The 22,238-nt window shown below is 45.8% G+C and overlaps 1 protein-coding gene across 24 annotated transcripts in view; it reads right to left on the bottom strand.

Moving 5' to 3' along the window:
• FGGY (FGGY carbohydrate kinase domain containing) overlaps positions 1 to 22,238 on the bottom strand; it is a 377,677-nt gene that overhangs the window by 353,906 nt on the left and 1,533 nt on the right. For 14 of the 24 annotated variants that reach the window (XM_070591700.1, XM_070591756.1, XM_070591722.1 and 11 more), the window contains one exon: positions 3,036 to 3,250. The exons of 5 other annotated variants lie outside the window; for them this stretch is intronic. In XM_070591700.1, the coding sequence (XP_070447801.1) occupies positions 3,036 to 3,236 (201 nt within the window). In that variant the 5' untranslated portion in view covers positions 3,237 to 3,250. Of the gene's footprint in view, positions 1 to 3,035; positions 3,251 to 3,367; positions 3,535 to 7,913; positions 8,139 to 22,238 lie in introns of those variants that run through there. 5 more of the 24 variants (XM_070591750.1, XM_070591675.1, XM_070591735.1 and 2 more) reach the window with 3 other exon arrangements.

Consider the following 22,238-nt stretch of genomic DNA (forward strand, 5'->3'; position numbering starts at 1 on the left):
ACCAACTGAAATGCAACCTGATAAGGGCCAGACCACGAGACGGGAAACGGAGGGCCCGGGGCAGCATAGGGGCCTTCTCACCCTCTCCCTCCTCTGTGGGTGGCAAGGGAGGGCAGGGGCTGTCAGAGGTCATTGGGAAGGCTTCCAGGAGTAAGGAGTACTTAAGCTTACCTTATAAGGTGCCCAGGAGTTGGGCAGGCGAAGAAGGTGAGAGAATATTCCAGATAATCAAACAACAGAGACATTTCACTCATTCATGTATTCAACATGCACAAATCGGGCATATCACAGGCAAGGAACTCAAGGGACACAGAGATAAACAAGATATGACCCCTGATCGGAGGGCACACTGTTCGGACGAGCAGCCAGCCAGGTGAAGGCACTGGCAATTCAGTGTGGTCAGTACAACCACCAAGGGAAGCTCAAGGGTCCCCACAGAGTGGTAAATTCAAAAACCTTCAGGGAGCTTAATACAGTTCCCAAGCAGTGGGCATGCGCAGGGAGATGAGGCTGGAGAGAGAGGCACGGGGCAGAGCCCCAGCCCTGCCTAGCATTAGTCACGTGACCTTTGGCTAGTTACTTAACCCTTTCAAAGCTCATTTCTTCCAGCTCCAAAACAGAGAGAATAATAAAAACTACATCAAGGGGCCGGCCGGTGGCGACGTGGTTAAGTTCACACGCACGGCTTCAGCAGCCCTGGGTTCACAGGTTCAGATCCCGGGCGTGGACTTAGTGCTGCTCATCAAGCCACACTGTGGCAGGCATCCCACATATAAAATGGAGGAAGACTGGCACAGACGTTAGCTCAGGGCCAATCTCCCTCACCAAAAAAAAAAAAAAAACCTACATCAAGAGGTGTTATGCAGATAAAATGATGGGTATACAGTGTTCAGCATGGTACCTGAACATAATGAGTGCCCAAGAAATGTTAGCTGCCATTACCATCATCATCACCATATTATTATTATTATTGTTATTATTAACTTGACTAAGGGGGGAAAATCATCTCAAGCAATGTGCTCTTGAGCTCACAACATCCTGAGGTCCTCGAGACAGAAAAGACAAGTCAGGATGTACTTCATGTCACTCTGTCCTAGACAAGTGCTTCTCAAAATTTCACACAGGAAGACGCCAAACCAGAAGGGGAGGCAGTGAATCTCCCCAAGAGGGGCCTCCTAACTGCCTTGACCTTTCAGGATTTTATTCATTCTCCTCTATAATCCACTCATTTCTGCTACATCATCCTCCTCCTCACCATAGGAAGAACAGTGCTCGCTCATCTCCAGGCACCGTCCCAACATTCTATACGCATTAGCTCATTTAATCCTTACAGCAACCCATGGAGATACGTACAATTATCATTCCCTTTCTACAGATAAGGAAACTCAGGCAAGAAACCTTACACAACTTGTCCAAGATGACGAGCCGACCAAGGCTGGAGCTGGGACGCCAATCTGGGCGGTGTGGCCCCAGAATCTATGCTACCTCTCCAATTCACGAATGTTTCCCTTCCTACACCTCACCAGCAGTGAGGTCCAAATAGGTGTGATGGCATCACGCCACCCTATGGTTCTGGAGCACAGCCACAGCACACTCCACGTGAGGGGCACAGCTAAGGAGACCCAGCAGCCTCCCCAGGTCTGCGACAGTGGGAGGGCGTCGCTGAGAACAAATGCCCAGGGCACTCATGTGGCTAACAGGGCTCACACAGACAATGAGCTGGCCGCCACTGGGAGATGATTAAAAACCCGCCATTAAACCAAGCTGTACTTAGAGCAGATCTGTTTTAAAGTAGCTTTTCATCAGGAGATTATATTTTCTTCTTGACAATTTCCTTAATGGCAAGAAAGGCTACATGTTAGAAGAACAAAGGAGACCCAAGGGCAAAGAGTCTAAGAGTCTCACCAAGGCGGGGGCTGGAGAGGGGAGGAGAGGAAAATTAAACAGGCAGAAGAGAACACATGCCCCTCTTTTATTCCTCTACACTGCTCTGGAGCTGCCCGCCCCTCCTCTCTCAGCCTGCTTCTCAGGGGCACTAGCAGAGCCCAGGGCTCATTAAAGTTTAAACAGACGGATCGATACGGACAGAACAGTGAACTGTCCATCTGCAAATTACCAAGCCCTTCATGAATATTTCAGAACGAAACTAAGAACAGGGAGAAGAGAGAACCCAGGGCTTGATCTTTCCCTCTGCACAAAGGGACAAGAGCACCTCTGCCGTCTGTCCCTGATCACCAGGATATAAAACCAGACTGCCAAGTGAGACTGAAAACAGACAGTCTGGCCTGGCATCCCTTCCCTCCCCAAGCCAGCATGCTGACTCCAGTCTAAGGCCCCTCAAGACAAACATCTGCCTGGCAGAACTCAGAGACACTCTAGCCTTACCCAACTTCCTTGCTTTCTCAAAACACATCATGTTCTCACGCCACTGTGTCTTTGCATATGCTGTTCCCTCTGCCTCAAATGAGGTTCCTCTCACTTGTCCACTTGGGAGGCAGGACAGTCCAGTGACTAAGGGTGCAGTGCTGGAATCAGACTTCTCAGGTTCCAGCCCTGCCTCTGCCACTCACACGTGGTATGGAAGTTGCCTGAGTCACCCAGCCGTCCCGTGCCTGTGCGTCCTCCTCAACAAAGTAGGGGTGTTCACGGTACTACCTTCACAGGATCGTTGTGAGGACTCAACTGCACGAGATGTGTCGACATGTTACACAGCCTTGGGCACATGGTGCAGGCACAGCAGGTGTGAGCCACGGCCATCAGTGACTTCCTCCACACTCGGTCACATATGTCCGCCCTGAGCCCCTCGAGCGAGCCCATCCTGGGCCCCAGCTGCAGGCACCTCACTCCCAGCGCCCATCGTGTCACACTGCAGTGGTTTACGGGTCCCTGCCACCAGACCGTGAGCTCCACAAGGACAAGGCCTGTGTCTAAAGCCACCCCACCGCTGTCCCTGGTGCCAGGTAGACACAGGCACACTCAGCAGGTGGGCAGAGGGGAGTATGTGCCAGGAGAAAATGCCGCAGTTCTGCCCATACCTTTGTGACAACACAGCACGCGGCCCAGATGTCCTCAGACGACTGCTCGTGGTGACTGAACTGAGGCTCCCACTTGTTAATTGGCTGGTCTGCGAAAGCCAAAAGGACGCCCCTCTGGTCCACAAGAGCTGCACGGACGCTGCCCGTCCCAACGTCCACACCCACATAGTATCTTCCTGGTTCCTGATCTCCACCGGACATCGTGGTCCCTTCACCTGCGGTGACCAAGGGCAAAAACAACACGAAGTCCCATGAGACTGCAAGGTCAGGCACAAGACATCTTGACAGTGGGAATACAGGGGGTGCAGTCAACTAACGGCAGCCGCGGTTACCTGCTCAACCACCAAAAGCACCCAGGCTCACAGTGAGCTGACGGGCGCGGAGCCACATAGAGGAGCAGGACAGGCATGGCCTCAGACGTGGAGTCTGGGAGTCAGATGTTAATCATTTATGAACTGCAAAATTATCTGAGCAAAGTCGTGATACCAGGGAAAAACTGCTGAAAGAGTAAATAAACAGTTGTCAGAGAACTGAGGGCCCGGAGAGAAGAGATATGAACTGAATTTCATCAGAACAAGGACGCAGCCATGGTGCTGAGAAGGAACCTATCGTCCCCATCATTGGTTCAGCAAGTGATCCACTGAGCCAGGTGCTGCGAAAAGCCATCCATCCCCTCCGCCCCTCACTACGACTCTAGCAGGTGAGAACACTGAAATGTCTTTTTCACACGTGATCGAGGTGAGGCTCCAAGAGACACATAACTTTTTCTTTAATGCTAGGTCCACACGCCTATGACCTTAGTATAAAGATGCACGTGCACTGATGGAGAAACGGGTCTCTGAGAAGCTAAGGGATTCACCGGGCATGGCTCAGGAGCAGGCTGGCCCCAGAGGCCCCCACCGGTCTCACACCGTTTCCTTCCTTACCAGCCCCCAGGGCAGGTCGGGAGGAGAGGCAGATATTCTGCAGTAGCGTCGTGTCATGTGTGAAGCGACTGCAAAGTGGGAAGCAGCCTTGAGGGAGGCAGGACTAGGAATGTGTCAGACCGTCTGTCTCCCCACAGACGCCCGTGAGTTACAAGGAAATGTGAGCAGAGAACACTCAGGATTTCTGGGCCTTCACCGTCGCTCTGAGTCCCTTTGGTCAGCTCAGCCCGCACGATGCAGAGTCTCACAGAGGCTTTCATTTTCCAGATGGGCCTTTCGAAGAATCAGAAGGCACCCCAGACAACGGGGCTGGTGAACTCATACAACTTCCCGGGCAAGCTCGGGTGGTCCGGCGCCCAGAGCCCGTTTCAACCACAGCAGCCATCTGGGCCCTTCCAGGTCAGAGGTGCTGCGGCCCCCCCCAAAGCCACTCTTGGGGACTCTAAAGCGAAGTCGGCCGGCAGATACTCAGCGGCTGCTTCCTGGATATTTATCCCAGTCAAAAACAGCTACATTCAAAGTGATTGCTTCTCACTTAATCACAATGACTTCCCAGCTGTGCGTGGCTTTGGCTGGCTGGCTCCCTGGCAGGTGAGAGAAAGTGGGGAAGCCGTCATAAGAACATTTGCTACCTTCCTCTGAGCTCCAGAGAAAAGCTCTCAGGCTCCAGCCCAAGGGTCTTCTCTCCCTCGCTCACAACCCTTCGGGAGGGGGCTCCATGGGACCAGTCGCACCAGTTTTCAAACTAGGCATTCCTTCATTCAACAACAAGGCCTTTCTTCAAGCCACTACTCAAAGAAAATTTAAATAAAGCAGATGAAAGCAGAGCTGCCCTGCTTGAAGCCAAAATCAGCCTTGCCCGCCCCATCCTGTCCAGCAGTCCCCCTGCTGGGCCCTTCCTCAGGACTCAGCATGGCTGACAACCCTTGGGCAGGGCTGTCTCACTGCCGAGGCCCACAGCATGGCATCCCTGGGCCTCCTTGAGCTTCCCATGGCTGTCTGGCCATGTCTAATGCAGCTCTGCCCATTTGTACATCAAGCTCTAGACATCTGACCCCCTCACAGGTTCTCGAGGGCACCACACTGCTGTGGGGCCGGCCCACCCCTCGTCCTTGCTCTTCCCTTCCACGCCTTCCTCGTTTATCTGCCTGGGGCCACGGACTGACATTTTAAGATCCAGCTCAACCATCCCCTTTTCAGGGAAGACTTCCTTGCCTTTCTCTGTCCCTTGGTGCCCCCAGAGTACCGTGTCCCTACTTTCTTTTAATACTTACCACCCTGAATTGTGATTTTATTTGTTTCTATGTCTGTCTCCCCCACCGCCCTGAACCTGAACAAAGGAAATTACTGATTTCTGCATCCCCAGCTCCTAGCACAGTGTCTGCTACATAATCTCTTCTCAATAAATGTTTTCTGAATGAACAACTAAATGAGTGAATCAACAGAAAACAAGGATGGACAGGTCTACGCTTTAACAGTTCGAATTCCTAAGTTTGTACTGATAAGCACGAGTGTTTTTGTCTTGATTCTGATCTGTTTTCTTCATTCATCCAATTAACAAATATTTATTGGATGCTTATAACCACATTTTATTAATTCTAAGACACTCATTTTTTTTTTCACATTTAGCTTCTCCAAAATCAGAATGAATCTTACAGTCAGTGGCATCTTAAAATTAATTGACAGCATCTTCTTTCTTTCTTAGTGGTATATGAGGTAATGATGCATCTTGCAATCTACAACATCTGAGATTTGAAAAAATAAGGGCTGTGCCAGGCACCCTGCACCTGCTAAGAGCTGAGAACACAGCGAAGGACAGCAGCACAGTGCACTGGCTCAGAGCTTCCAGGATTTCCTCATCTGCAAACAGGGGGAAGGCTGGCCAAGCCAGCTGCCCTGCCTCCTGCTACTGGCCACACACACCTTGCCTTCTTGGGATTCCCTCTCTGAGCTCCCCACTGTCTCCACTGGGAAGGGCCCCTGGGGGGCTGCTGCTTAACACTGATCTTAACAACTCTCTGCCCTTGGCTGGAACATTCCAAGACTATTCTAAACACTTCAGGGAGAAACAAGGAAGTAAAAAGGAAACGAATAATCTACACAAACATTCTGGTTTACACAAACCTGGGTGGCCATTGGCCAGGTTTCTCTCCACTCCTGCCAGCCCCAAGGACAACAGAAGTGCCCCGGGGGCTGGCCCAGCTCCTCAGCCCTGGGTTCCTCACTTTTGACTCTGTGTCTTCCACTGCAGGGAGTATGTCATCTTACCACCCACCACCCAGACATCCGGGGTTCCTTCCAGTAAAACGCAGAGGCAGGCCTCCCCCTGCCGCTGACGCAGGGCTCCCCCACTTCTGGTTTCTGGAGCCATCTCTTCCCTAAGCAGAGAAGAGCCCCCCGTCAGGAGAGCCCCACAGGGTGTGGGGCGTGGAGCTCCGGCATCAGGTGGTTAACTCCACGCCGCCCAGACCACAGCCGCACCCCGGCCAGCCCTGTGCCTGGCACACAGCAGCAGCTTGACAAGCCTCCGCGGCTCCGAGGAAACCTTTATAACCTATGTGGGGGAATCAGTAAAAGGTGCCACGCTGCCTGTGTATCTGATGCTCACAGGACCACTTTTAGTCCTGACAGCAGCCCTCAAAGATGATCACAGTCACGTGTCGTATAATGACAACGACACTTCAGTCGACAACAGACCACACGCGACGGTGGTCCCATGAGATTAGTACCACAGAGCCTAGGTGTGCAGTAGGCTACACCATCTAGGCCTGTGCAAGCGCACCCCATGATGTTCACACAGCGGCAAAACCGCCTAACGAGGCATTTCTCAGAATGTATCCCCATTTTTAAGTGACGCATGACTGTACTATTATCACCCCCATTACTGATGAGGAAAATGAGTCCTAGACAGGTAAAGGAACGTGCTCCAGTCTGTCAGGTAACCAGTAAGTAACGGACTTCAGAGCAATCCCATTCCGTCTGGCTCCCAAGCCCCTAACTGTTCTCAGGATGCCATACTGCCTGATACGCCTCCATTTACTAAGTCTATTTGCCAAGGGCTCTGCAAGGTGCCCCTGCCTACTTTGTCTACCATGGGCTAGCTCAGAACCCAGGCAGTCGACCTCCAGAGACACACCCTTCCCCAACGCCAGGCGGCCTCTCTCCAGCAAACCACCCGTTCTAGACCATATCATGGAGGCATCGGTCAGGAAGAGAGTCAATCCCATGGGAATGAGGGCATCGTACCCTCCCAGCATCGTTCGCATACACCTCCTAGTTCCCGTTTTTCTAAGAAATAGATCCTAATTAAATATTTCAGGTTCACCACGTTTCCCATGATTATAGTTTTAAATGACCTCTTTGTGATTGTTTCCAAACCTGGAGCCTGGAAGCAGGCAAGCAGAGAAGCGAAAGCCCTTGGGTGGCTTCCCTGGAACTCAGCCTGGGAGTCCCAAAAGCTCTGCCCCAGGGTTTCTTGCGGCCCAGATCCCTGCTCTTCCCTCTGTGCCCTTTGTTCCTGGGTCACGAGCACTCTCTGCTCAGTCCTGGACTCCAAGTACATCCAACCAGCTCCTCTTGGCCTCAAAAAACGAAGAAACAGCAAAATGGAAACCATTATTCCCTTTTTTAATTTATTTAAAAATAAGAAAGGATTCGGATCCCTGTGTGTCTGGCACTTTCACACATGTATTAATCTCTTCCAACTGAAATCCAACCAAGTGGGGAAGCCTATCCCCATCTTACACCTCCATGGGCTGGGGAAATTTGCCCCAAGTCACATAAACAGTAAGCAGCAGCCCCCGGATTCGAACCCCAGCCTCTTATGGCAAGTTCAGGGCTCTTTCCACAACACCAACCTAAAATTGAAAAACAAACCCTTCGATAACGTCTTCAGTAACAAGACAAATACAACAACTAGCACTTACTAAGCTCTGCTCTGCAGATCACCCACCTGGTTCTGCGATCTCCTTTAATCCTCACCACAGCCCTGTGAGATAAGCAGTACGAGCTCATTTTCCAGTTCAGGAGACTGAGGTTCCCAGCCAGAAAGCTGTTGAAGGTCACAGAGCACAGAACCAGAGGAGCTTCCATCGGTGTGGCTCCAAAGCCTGACTGACGAACGGTGTGAGTCAGAACTCTGGGTCCATTCATTCTTTTTTAGGCAAAGATGAACACCCTAAAAAGAACAACGGATGGGGTACAGCGAGGGAGGTCAGGCAGAGAGAAATTAGGACGTGGACTGTGGAGGCCACAAAAAGTAGAAGATAGGAGAGAAATTCGAGCAGGCTGCACACAGTCCTGAGCCAGATGGAATCCTCAGTCCACGGATGCTTCCAAGGGCGGAGCCTCCTCCCAAGGCCCAGCACGGACTGGACTGATCTTTAGCCCCTATTCACGATCAAAAGACAGCTCTTATGATAAAGATTCAAACGGTTCATTAAAGAATAGCCTGGATAAATATTATTAGAAATGTGCCACAGGAAACCACAGACTTCACAGCTGACTCTTCTGCTCAAGTGTAGCGTGAAACAAGGGGAAAGGACCGCGGATGGGAGGGTGCTCTGCACAACCGTCTCAGCAGTGCTAAGAAGGGCTCAATGCAAGGGCTGAAAACCTATCATTTAGGGGTGTTCTCCTATTTTTTTGCCCCTTCTTTTCCCTTAAATGACCTAACAGCAGTATTACCGCTTCCTAAGACCACGGCCCTCTAAAGTGAGGCACTCACCTTCAGTCCTCTTTCTTAAAGAGCTACCACGCCAGGATCAATGTGGGCACAGTGTCCACAGAACCATGTCCCAGGGATCTGGGAAAGAGCTCAACATCCTCTTTCAGCTTTGATCTCTGAACTTCGCTGGGAGCTCATGTACATGAATCCCACACTATTTATTTATTTAGCTATATTGCAATCAGGGGGTTGGTAGGTTTGGGAAGAAAAAGATAACAAGTATGCTTGGTCACATCAGTCTTAAGAGAAAGAATTAAACACCACTTTAGATAAATCTCACATGCTCTAAGATGGTGAGAAAGTCCAGGATGGGAAGGAAAGGGCTAATTCGGCAATAATAACTGGTTCCCTATTGGCTTTACTCGCAAGACACCTGGGAGAAAAAGTACAGCTTGCGGACAGGTACTTTTCCTCCTAAAGTGAAAAGCTGTCTCCTCTGGCTCCATCTCCTAGGGTTCTTTGAAAGATAAACTGAGAATATATAACTGAAGAGCCCAGCATGGTGCCTGATGGACGAGACATGCTCAGGAAGCAGCAGCAATCATTAGGACTACCACCATGTGCCAACCTCCCTTCCAACACCAGACCACCTCTGGACACCCGCAATCTTAAACGGCATCATCTCTCCCTAGATGTTCTCACCGTACCTCACCGTACCGCTCAAATGCCAGCAAACAAAGCAAATATTCAGTGCTTTCTCTGTGCTAGAACACTAGGAATAGGAAGCTGAAAAATATATGATCTCTGATTTTAAAGAGTTGGCAATTTAATGTAAGAATTTGATTTTTGAAAGTCAAATGGTAGGTGATGCCTCAAGCTTTCCTAGTTTATGTACTTCAAGCTAAACCTAAGTACCGAGTAAAAGTGCATATGGCAGTAAAGTGGTTTCACGTTGCCACCAGAATCCTAGCCAAACTCCCAGGGCTGAGCACGCTATTCCAACTCCACCTTTCTCCACAGAATGCAGAGGCATTCGACGGTCAAAGAAGTACCAGTTTACTGCTTTCATCACCATTCCAACCACTAGACCAGAAACCCAGCATCCTTCAGGATGGTGAGGATCTTCATGCTCTGGACGGAGCCCATTTTTAAAGACAAACATGAGGTGATTAGAGAAGGGGTACGATATTAAATCAGCAGGAAAGTTGGCTGTCCTGTTCATTTCAAAGTTGGATTCGAAAAGGCAGAAAGGTCAGGTCTCACCGTATCCCCCTGCCTGCCTCAACGCGGCAGCCACAAGGGCCAAAAGGGAGCCAGTCCCGCACGGTGGCCGGGAACCACTACCCTGCCAGAGCCACACAGATGACAGCACAACAGCTGACACACAGAAAACACAGAAATCTAACCACTTTGAGGCCAAATGCACAGGACAGGTCCTAGGGAACTCACGATGGAAAATCTGACTGATCACATGACATCCCCAAACAGCAACCAACGGTGCCTGAGAGCAAAGTAAACGGTGGATCTGTGAAACCTCCCCGACTCTCTTCTCCTCAACCCTCTGAACTCCTGATTTGTTATAATGCCCTTCCAAGCTGTTCTCTTTGCAGAGAAAGGGACAGTTCTCTTTATAACACCCATCTAGGTATGTGCTGTTCCTCCCATTTACAGGTGAGGACACTGAAATCCCAAGAGGATCAATACCCAGTTGATGGCACAAAGCCCACCAAGAAAGGAGCCCATATTCCAATGCAGGTGTTCTAAGCCAGAGCAGGACTCTTGCTACCATCCCTGAATGACCTGGCTTTCAATGCTAGCCAAGGTGCCCTCATGCTGGGCACATGCTCTGAGTAATGCAGACCGCCTTACGTCACCGCGTGCACTAGGGTTCACTGGGCTGCTCCCCCCACTGCCTCCTGGTGTCCACAGAGAAGCACAGGGTGCTGTAAGGAGCAATGGCGTGTGCAGGAAGGGAAGACCATTACAGCATAAAATAGTCAGACCTTGCAAAATAAAAAGCCTCCAAGAACTCCATCTCTGGAGAGTTCTAGAAGCACTAGCAGCCTCCCCTCTGTGTGCAGCACCACACTCCTCCCCGAGGACAAGCTCCCTCCCCGTCGCAGGCCTCACTCCCCAGGAATGTGGATGGAGGGGAGGAGGAAGATTGAGAGGGAGCACATCCAGGCAAGGGGATCTCCACCGAGTCAGCCTATCACACACGCAGGTTACACCCGGGTCACCAAAAGCCCAAGGTTGCATCTGATGGTCTCTCACCCTCAGGCAAGGGCCCTGGAAGCAGAGAAATGGCACAACAGGCACCAAGAGAGTGAGGGCTGCTGTCCTGATTCCAAATGCAAAGTGACTATATTTTAACCCCAATATGCCATTACAAAGCTAAGCCCAACAAGGCAAATTATACACAAACTTTGTGATATATTATTACATGGACTCCTCTCTTTGAACAGGAACTTTTGACCTCTCTTTGTGTTCTGAATAATGTAAAGATGTATGTTTTCGCTCCCTGGGTCCCTTTCTGTTGATTTGCTGACATAATTAACTATGAAACGATTTCCACAGAACTCACCAGGCCGTCAAAGCCGTGCTGTTATCATTAGCATAATGGGCAAAATGCACAGCTTTTCCCAGAAAGTCACTCAAATGAAAACAACAGAAGAGCCCCCCATGCTAACGACCACTGTCAGATGGCAGCGGCAGGTCCAGGAAGGGCTCAGGGCAGTATCCGGCAGAGCAACAAAGGCCATCCCTCACACAGCCTTGCAGAACTCTGTCCTCAGAGAGGATGCTCAGCAGAGGCTGGCTGGGGTGTGCGGCCTGCTCCTGTGTTCACCTGTTTGTGAGGCATGGCCAAGTGGCTTGAAGGCCTAAGGTGACAGGCCTAAAGAATGAGTGATTTGAAGATTAAACATTAGACTCAGGGACCTGGACAGTCTGCCATTACACAGACATGCTCCGTCAAAACTACCTGGAGCCACAGTTCAAGCTTAACCACCACCAACGCAGCTTCTGCCTGAGATGAAGCCGGGCTCTTTCTCTGGCCCTCAGGGACCTCAAAGCTCCAGCCCCTGACTGCCTCTAACATTCCCTCGCTCCCAGGTCTCAGCCTGACACTCCAGCCCTACAACACTGCCAGCAGCCCCTCAGGTGAAGGTTTGGCGCCTTTGTTCATACTGTCCCCTCTTCTTGTGAGGCAAAGAATACAAATGCGGCACACAGAGAAAGAAATAAGGGAATACACGTGAACCTTTAGCCTCACCAATAACGGAAGAAATACAAATCAAGACAATACTGAGATATAATTTTAACAAACTGGCAAAAATAGAAAATTTTGATAATACCCATTTTGGGCAAGAGTGTGAGGAAACAGGTAGTTTCAGATACTTTTCCTGAGAGAGTTACTGGTTCAACCTTCTTCAGAACAATTTGGCAATATCTGTTCATTTTCAAAATCTACCCTTTTTTACCCAACAGTTTAACTTCTAAGAATTTCTCTTCTAAGAATGTATGGATTCGCTCACCTGAAAGATATATACAAAAATGTCCACTACAACATTGTTTTGAAAGGCAAGCGTACACTCACAAAAATCCTGGAAACAAGTTAAATGCTTACTAATAGGGGCTTGCTAAAACTGATACATAAGCAGCTATTAAAAACAATGAGAAGGAGCCAAAGAAAAATGTTAACTATATATTATTCAGTAAAAGAGCAAGTTCTTAGAAACTATAGTGACCCCATTAGTATTATTTTTAAAAGAGGATAGAGCTTCAGTGGTTCTCAAACCGTGGTCCCCAGAGAACAGCATCGACATCACCCAGGGATGTATTAGAAACAGATCTTCTGATTCAGAAACACTGGGAGGGCAGCTCGCAGCCTGTGCTGTAAAAAGCCATCGTGGCAATCCTGATAGACGCTCGAGTTTAAGAACGCTGTATTGTATAAAGACCTAACACAAGATTTCAGGCTGAACAGGCAAAAACCTGCTTACAACAGTGACACCCAGGGAAAAGAAACGCATGGAAACTTGAAGGGCAATTTTTAACTTCCCCTCTCTGTGCTGTTTGAATTTTCAGTGGGCAGCTGTTGCTGTAATAAGAAGAAAGATCTCCCTGTACTGAGTTGAACTCTGCTTTGCCTGGCTTCCACTCTCTAGTCCTTCTTTTTATCCCACGGGATCATCCAAACCACCTAATCCCTTTTAGGTGAGCTATCCCTTCAAATGTTTTAAGATGACTCTCACAACCTCCTACTGAGCCTTCTTTCCTCCATGCTATATATTTTCAGTTCCTATAACCGTTCCTCCATGCCACGGATCTTTCTAAAACAAAAAGAGAGGAAGATGGAATAAGGGGCACTTGATACATTTAGTGAGAATGCTCTTCAGACACCCATGTCTCCACACGGCACTGTGTGGAGACGAGGTAGGGTGGGCACAGAGCACATGGGAAGCACAGAGTAGGTCTTCTCTGCATGGTAAGTCTTCTCTATCTTCCTGGAGGCCTCTGGAGGTCATGGACGCTGGGACAAATACGTGGCCCATCCAAACTGATATCCAATCTCTGATACAAACATGAGAAGAATTCGTTCAGGAGAAAAGGGAAAGGGAGCTGGCGCATCTTCAATAACTGTCTTTGAGGGGGGCTTTGTGGTGGTCCTCTCCAAATACCCTATTTCCCTTAATAGATCCCTAGAAATCAGTGTTACCTGTGTTTTATGAATATGCATCTTCACATGAATCCAAATGCTTCTTAAACTTACTTATATTTTGAGCCAATGCTCATCTTGGGGGAATAGCTTTCTCATGAGCACCTACTCTGTGCTAGGCATGGTTACTAGTGACATGCTGGATGGCCTTGCCAATCCTCCCAACAACTTTGGAGGGGTCCACAACTTAGAGTTGGGGTAACTAGGGTTCTGTGCAGTTGGGTCACTTGCCCAATGTCACAGAACCAGTAAAAAACAGAGAGGAACTTAATCCTATGCTCTTTCCACTATGTTACATGATAATTTTTAAACACCCTAACAATAGCCTCATTCTAACATTAAAGTTGGCCTCATCATGGTAAACTACACTGAGTTTGGTCTGTCTAAGCCATTGTTGATTTTATAGAGTTTGTCTTCTTCTCAACTTTCATCTCCCATAGCCAATCAGTAACTGAGTCCATTCTTAATCTCTCCAACCCATGACCAGTTTAGCAGAATTCAAGCTACTTGCCTCTTGGCCTGGTCTGCAACAGATTTCAGTGTAGCTCAGCCCCAAATCCAGACTGGGCAAGGGACTGGCGATAGATTTAGCCTGAATCATTTCTACTTCATTTCCCTACTCTCCCTAAGCCCACCCCACACACACATCATTGTATAAGGACCCGCCGCATGAACTCTGCTTCATTTTGTCACCCATGTTGATAAGGAATTCCTAAAGAATTTAAGACGATGAAGAGGCGGGGGCTATAGGAGCCTCCAGGGAAAAGAATGCCTAGTTTGAGAAGGAAATCTCATCATTTCGTCCTCACATGTCACATCTCCTTCTCCCCAAACATCTATTTGGTCTCTCCTCTCTACCCCAGCGAGCGGCACCACCAGCTACCCTGCTCCTGCGGCAGGAATCCAGAGCTGTCGCTGACTCCTCGTGCAGACTCTTCTCAGTTTGCTACCCTCCGCCAACTACAACTAACGGATTCTCTCACAGCAGCCTTCTCCTCCGTGATTTCTCCTTTGGGTTCTCGCAGCCATTCCTCCCCCTGCCCCTGTAAGTATAGGGATATAACAATCCTACTGTTATCAGCCCCAGGGATTCAGGCTGCCCTCATCTTTCTAAATAGTTCCTTTACTGAAAATTATCCTAATCTGAGGCTGTCTTATGTTTCCTTCTGAGGTACTTTCACTGTGCCCTTCCAGGCCTCAAGCGGTAAAAGTGGTCCCCATTATCACTGGTGCCTATGTACCCCAAAATCCCTTCTTCACATCCCCAGACAGTCCCTTCTTTAAATTTTCTTCAAAAATTCCAGTTGAAGACCTCCACTTCCACCAAGATGGAGTAACAGAAACCACATTTACTTTCCTGCCTAAAACAACTAAAAAAATGGACAAAGAATAGGAAACAAATGTTCTCAGGACACTGGACATCAGGCAGTAAGTACAGTGATCCCAGAGAGATGGGGGAAAATGAGGTATACTGAAATTCTCAGACGTAATGCCTGGGACCACAGCACAGGAAGGGAAAATCCAGGCCAGGCCCACAGTCTTCCTGAGTCGAGGAGACAGAGCTACCAGCCTGTGGAGAGCAAGGAGGCTAGAATTCTTGAGGCAGAGCAAAGAGGAGAGAGCTGCAGAGACGGAGAGCTCCAGAGAACTGCAGAGAGGGCTCTCAGTGTTCAGGACAGCATACCCCTCACTGTACACACATGAGGAAGATACGGGCCAGAAACACCCAGAAGGATTAGAGTGAACAGTGAGTGGACTGCACACAGGGCCATAAATAGTGCCTACTCACACCAGCCCCGTGGAAAACCTTATAACTCACAGGGCCTTGGTAGAGTACACAGAAGGGTTTTACCTCAGCAGTGAAGAAGACTGAGCCCCAGTCCCACCTAACGAAGCTTAAAGCAAGACTCAAAGGATCAAATTGTTTCCAAATAACTTACATGCGCCACAGAACAAAGCTCAAGTGTATTCACAGAAATACAAAAATATTCATCACCAAACAAGGTAAAGTATACAATGTCTGGTATTCAATCAAAAATTACCAGGCATGCACCGGGCTGGCCCCATTGCCCAGCGGTTAAACTTGGCGTGCTCCACTGCAGTGGTCCGGGCTTAGTTCCTAGGTGTGGACCTACTTGTCAGCAGCCATGCTGTGGTGGCAACCCACATATAACACTGAGGAAGATTGGCACACATCTTAGTTCAGGGACAATCTTCCTCAGCCAAAAAAAAAAAAAAATAAATATATATATATATATATATACCAGACATGCAAAGAAGCAGGAAAATACTAACCAAAATGAGAAAAATCAGTGGACATTGACCTTGAATTGACACATTTGATAGAATTAGTAGACACACATATTAAAACGATTATCATACCTGTATTTCATATGTTCAAAAAGCTAGGGGAAAGATTGAACTTAAAAGTTCAGACATGGAAGATATAAAAAACACTTAGGAAAAAGACTAAGTTGAAAATCTAGAAGTTAAAATTAGAATGTCTGAGATGAAAAATTAACTTCATGGGATTAGCCAATACAGAAGAAAATACTAGTGATATTCAAGACATAGTAATAGAAGCTATCTAAGATATAACAAAGAGAGGAAAAGATTTTTAAAAAATAAACAGAGCATCAGTGAGCTGTGAGGAAACTTCAAGTGGCCTAATATATGTGAAATGAGAATTCCCAAAGGACAGGACAAAGAAGGGATCAGGAGAAAGATCTGAAGACACAATGGCCACAAATTTTCTAAATCTGATGAAAACTATAAACTCACAGATTTAAGAATATCAATGAACCTCAAGCACAAGAAATTAAAAAAAAAAGACTAAACCAAGAAACACCATACTCAAATTGTTCAAAACCAACGATAAAGAGAAAATCTTAAAAGCAGCGGGGGAAGGGGGAGACCACGCACGGAAGAAAAAACACAAGAATGACAACAGATTTCTCATCAGAAATAATGCAAGCTATGACACAGTAGAGCCAGCTCTTTGAAGTATTGAAAGAAAAAACCTTATATCCAGAATTTTTTACCCTATGAAAACATCTTTCAAAACTGAAGCTGAAATAAAGACTTTTTCAGACACACAAAAGATGAAAAACTTCTCCACCAACAGAACTGCACCACAAGACACAGGTGGGAGAAAGGCGTCACGTGGAAATCTGGATCTAGCAAACAGAAGAGCACAAGGGGACCCACATGGGGACATACAACGACTGTTAAAAAGTTATCTGAATGTCTTAAAAGGATAACTGACTGCTTAAAACTAAAATAATAACCACATATTGTAGGGTTTAAACATATGTAGAAGTAAAATCTACGACATAGAACAAGAGTAGCACAAAGGCTAGGCGGCAATAATTATAAACATATTGTTAGACGGTTCTCATATTATACGTGAAGTGGTATAATACCACTTGAAAGCTGACTCTGATAAGTTAGAGACGTAACCTATTAACCCTGGTATTTGGTATTAAAATAATACCAAAAAAAGTTATTCCCAATAAGCTAATAGGAAAAAAATAAAATTAGAAATAAACTAATTAATCCAAAAGAAGGCAGAAAAAGAGAGAAAACAGAACAAAGACAAGACAGAACAAATAGAAAAGAAAAAAAAGCAAGATGGTGTATTTAAAACAAACTATATGAATAACTGCATTAAATAGTCTAAGACCCCAATTAAAAGGCAGAGATTGTCATGTCTTTCTCTGTTATCCAGTCTAACTCCATGCTGTCTATAAGAAACCCACCTTGAATATAAGGACATAAATAGGTTAAAAAGTAAAAGTAGGAAAAAGATATACCATAAAACAGCAATCAAAAGAAAGCTGGAGTGGCTATATCATTATTACACTAAGTAGATTTCAGAGCAAAAGTCTTATAAGAAATATGAAATAATAAAGGGGATGATTGACCAAGACAACCTAACAATCTTAAATATTAATGCACCTAATAACAGAGCATCGGAACACATAAAGCAAAATCTGATATAACTGCAAGGACAAATGCATATATCCACAACTATCATGAGAGATTTCAACACCTCTCTCTCAATCACTGATAGATTAAGTAGACAGAGAATCAGCAAGGATGTAGTATACAGTAGTAGTCAAGAAAGTTGACCCGAGACATAAAAAGCATTCTACCGAACAAGAGCAGAATACACATTCTTTTCAAGTGCACATGGAATATTTACCAAGACAGATTACATTTTGGGCCATAAAACAAGTCTCAAAAAGTTAAAATGATCTGGGGCCGGTCCGGGGGAGTAGTGGTTAAGTTCACACGCTCCGCTTCGGTGGCCCAGGGTTCACAGGTTCGGATCCTGGGCTCAAATCTACACACAGCTTAGCAAGCCATGCTGTGGCAGACGTCCCACATATAAAGCAGAGGAAGATGGGCACGGATGTTAGCTCAGGGCCAGTCTTCCTCAGCAAAAAGAGGAGGATTGGCGGCAGATGTTAGCTCAGGGCTAATCTTCCTCAAAAAAAAAGTTAAAAAAGTATTCAAGTCATATAAACTACATTCTGTAACACAATGGAACTAAATTATAAATGAATAACAGAAGGGTATGTGCAAAGTCCTCAAATATTTGGAAACTGAATAACATACTTCTACATAACATACGGATCAAAAGGATATTTTAAAAAACTAGAAAGTACTTTAACTGTATGAAAATAAAAACATAGCAAAAGTTGTGGGGTGGAGCTGAAGCAATACTTAGAAATTTATAGTATCCAATGCCTCCATTAGAAAGGAAGTCTCAAATAAATTATCTTAATTTCTACCTGAGGAAATTAGAAAGAGAAGAGTAAAAGGAACCCAAAGTTAGCAGAAGAAAGGAAATAAATTTCAGAGCAGAAATCAATAAGTTACAAAAGGAAAAGAAAACAAATGAAACCAACAGCTGGTTCTTTCAAAAGATCAATAACATTAATAAATTTCTGGCCAGAATTATGAGGAAAATAGAAAAGACAAAAATTACCAATATTAGGAACGAGGGAGATTAAATTACAATCGATTCTGTAGATATTAAAATAATAAGGGAATATCATGAGGCATTTAGATGATATGTAAAAATTTCTTGAAATATACAAACTACCAAACCACACTCAGAAGAAACAGATAATCTGAATAGTCCTACATTATTAAATCAACCGACTTCTCCGTCTCCCGTATAAAAAAACTCCAAGCCCAGATGGTTTCACCAGTGAATTCCACCAAACATTGAAGGAAGAAATAATATCAACGCTCCACAAACTCTTCCAGAAAATTGAAGAGGAGGAAATCTCTCCCAACTCATTTTATAAGGCCAGAATTATCTTGATAACAAAAGTTAAAAGACAATACAAGGAAAGAAAACTATATCAATATCCATCATTAATATAGATGCTTAAAATTTTAGCAAAGAAAATCCAACGAAATATAAAAAGGATAAGAGGTGCTGACTAAGTCAGGTTGATGTCAGGATACGAGGTTAGTTTAACATTCGGAAAAAAATCAGTGAATGTAATTCATCATATTAAGAGTCTTTTGAAAAAAGCTACTGAGAAAATACAACATCCAGTCTTCACTTCAAAACAAAAACAAAACAAAGAAAACAACACCTCTCAGCAAAGCAGGAGGAGAATGGAGCCTCCTAAGCTGATAAAGGGCTTCCGCAAAAATGCACAATCAGCATCATACACCAGAGTCAACGAGGGGAAGTGGATGCTGCTTCCCAAGACCAGGAACAAGGCAAGACATCTGCTCTCACCACTCCTATGCAGCACTGAGTGGAGGTTTTAGCCAACGCACTACAGCAAGAAAAGGAAAGAAAAGGCATCCATATTGAAGAGAAGAAGAAGTAAGACCGTCTTTATGTACAGATAACACGATCACCTACATAGAAAATCCAACAGCATCTACAAAAAAGCTATTAGAACTAATAAGTAGTGTAGCAAGATTGCAGGATACGTGACCAATACACAAGTAGCAACAAACAATCGGAAGCTGAAATTTTAAAGACAATTTACAATAGCATCAAAAATATGAAATACCTGAAAATAATCTGACAAAGATGTGCAAGACCTATCTATTGAGAGCTACAAAACCTTGCTGAGAGAAATTAAGGAAGACGTAAAGAAATGAATGGATACACTGCGCCCATGAGTCAGAAGGTATAATATTTAAGATGCCAATTTGCCCCCAAATTAATGTACAGATTCAATGAAATTCCAATCAAAATCTACACAGGCCCTTATTTTGAAATTGACTGTAAAATTAATATGGAAATGTAACAGGCCTAGAATAACCAAACAAGAATGTTGAAGGACTTACACTCCCTGACTTCAATACCTATTGCAAAGCTATAGTCATCAAGACTATGTGGTATCGGCATTAAAATAGACGGAGATCAACGTCTACTGATCTATTGAAATAAAACATCCAGAAATGGGCCACATACATACACGGTAAATTGACTTTGATCAAAGGTGCACAGGCACAGATGAAGGACAGGCTTCTCAGCAAATGGCGCTGGAACAATTGATACCATATGCAAAACAATTAACTTTGTTCCATATCTGGTGCTACAGATTAACTTAATTTAAAGTGGATCGTGGACTTAATGTAAAACTGAAAACAATAAAGCTTCTTAAAAAAAAAGAGGAGAAAATATTTGAGACCTCAAGCTAGACATGATTTCTTAGATACAACACCAAAACCATGATCCATAAAAGAATAAATTGATAAAACAGACATCACCAAAATTACAAATTGATAAATTAAACCTCAAAATTAAGAACTCTGCTTTTCAAAAGACACTGTTAAGAAAATGAAAAGACACACAACAAAATGGGAGAAAATATTTGCAAATCACAGATGTAAGAAAGAATTTGTAATTCAAGTTAAAAACTCTCAAAAACTCAGTAAGAAGACAAACAGCCCATTTTTCAAAAATGGACAAAAGATTTAATAAATACTTCATTCAAGAACATATATGGGCAAATAAGCAGATGCTTTGAAGTTGAAATTACTAGTGATTATGGAAATGCACACTAAACCAGCAAGAGGGGACTCCACAGTATTCGAATGCCTAAAACTGAAAAGAATGACCATGCCAAGCGTTGGAGCAGCTGGAAGTTTCACACACTGCTGAGTGCACAATCACCCTGAAATACAGTTTGGCTGTTTCTTTTTTTTTTTTCTTTTGAGGAAGATTAGCCCCAAGCCAACATCCACCACCAATCCCCCACTCTCCACTGAGGAAGACCAGCCCCGAGCCAACATCCATGCCCATCCTGCTCCACTATGCAGACGGGATGCCTGCCACAGCATGGCTGGAGAAGGGGCGCATAGGTCCACACCCAGGATCTGAACCGGTGAACCCCAGACCACCAAAGCAGAACGTGCGAACCCAACCACTGCGCCACCGGGCCGGCCCCAAGCTTGGCTGCTTCTTAACAAGTTAAAACATCCACCTACCATGTGAACTGGCCATTTCACTTCTAGCTATTTAACCAACAGAAATAAAAGCATATGTTCGTACAAAGACGTGTACAGCATATGAATAGTCATAGCAGCTTTGTTTGTAATAGCCAAAAAGCAGCAAATAGTCCAAATATGCAACAACAGGTAAATGGATACACAAAATATGACACAGTCATACAATGGGATACTAGTCAGCAAAAAGAGGAGTGAACTGTATGTATGCACACACGACAGAGATGAACCTCAAAACAACTACACTAAGTAAAAGCCACCACACCCAAAAGATACATATCGTATGACCCCACAGATTAAATCCTAAGAAACCTTAAACAATCTCTAGGGACAGAAAGCAGATCACTGGTTTCTTGGGGGAAGGAAGGAGCTAGGGAGGGAGGGATTACAATGGGGCACAAGAAATCTTTGCAGGTATTAGAAACGTTCTTTATCTTGATTGTGATGATGGGTTCATGGATATACAAATGTCAAAACTTCGTGAATTAGACACTTTAAATATGCACAGTTTATTAAGTGTCAATTACACCTCAGTCAAGCTGTTGAAAAATACCCCAGTGGGAACGCCTTCTTTTCCACTGTCCCCCCCACCCCCGCTGGCACCTAGATTACTACATTCTTTCTTCATCCCCTACATTCAGTCAGTGAAGAATTCCTAACATTCCGTTTTTTTTTCTTTGAGGAAGATTAGCCCTGAGCTAACTGCTGTCAATCTTCTTCTTTTTGCTGAAGAAGACTGGCCCTGAGCTAACATCCATGCCCATCTTTCTCTACTTTTATGTGGGATGCCTACCTCAGTATGGCTTTTGCCAAGCAGTGCCATGTTCACACCCAGGATCCGAACTGGCGAACCTGGGGCTGACAAGAAGCAGAACGTGCGAACTTAACCGCTGCGCCACTGGGCCGGCCCCTAATTCCTAACATTCTATTCTCCCAATCTCTCTCCAGCCCCATAACCATTACCTAACTCATTTCTCACCCGTGCTCTGAGTCTCTCTCCAGTCTTCACCACCCCAATTTATTCCCCACTCTGCAGCCACAATCAACTTCCTAAAATGCAAACCTGCGAGTGTCACTTCAATAGCTCCTGACTGCTCCGAGATACACTTCAAAGCCCCTGAACTGAACGTGGCTCCCTGACCTCCCAGATCTGGCCCTTTCGCCCCCCAGCCTTCTTCCTGGTGATTTCTCATCCCACCCTTTCCTGTCCAGCCATACTACATCAACAATACGCCAGGCGCAGAGAGTTTTGCACATGCTGTTCCCAAGTCAGATAATCCCCTTCTGTTCCGTCTTTCTCAGCGCACTCCACTGAGGCTTGTCATTCAGCTCCCGTCTTATCTCCTCTGGGGAGTCTTCCCCACTACCCCATATGGGGTGCCTGCCCTTCTCTGGACTCC

This window comes from Equus przewalskii, chromosome 2 (assembly GCF_037783145.1).
Source record: "Equus przewalskii isolate Varuska chromosome 2, EquPr2, whole genome shotgun sequence".
Lineage (NCBI taxonomy): Eukaryota > Metazoa > Chordata > Mammalia > Perissodactyla > Equidae > Equus > Equus przewalskii.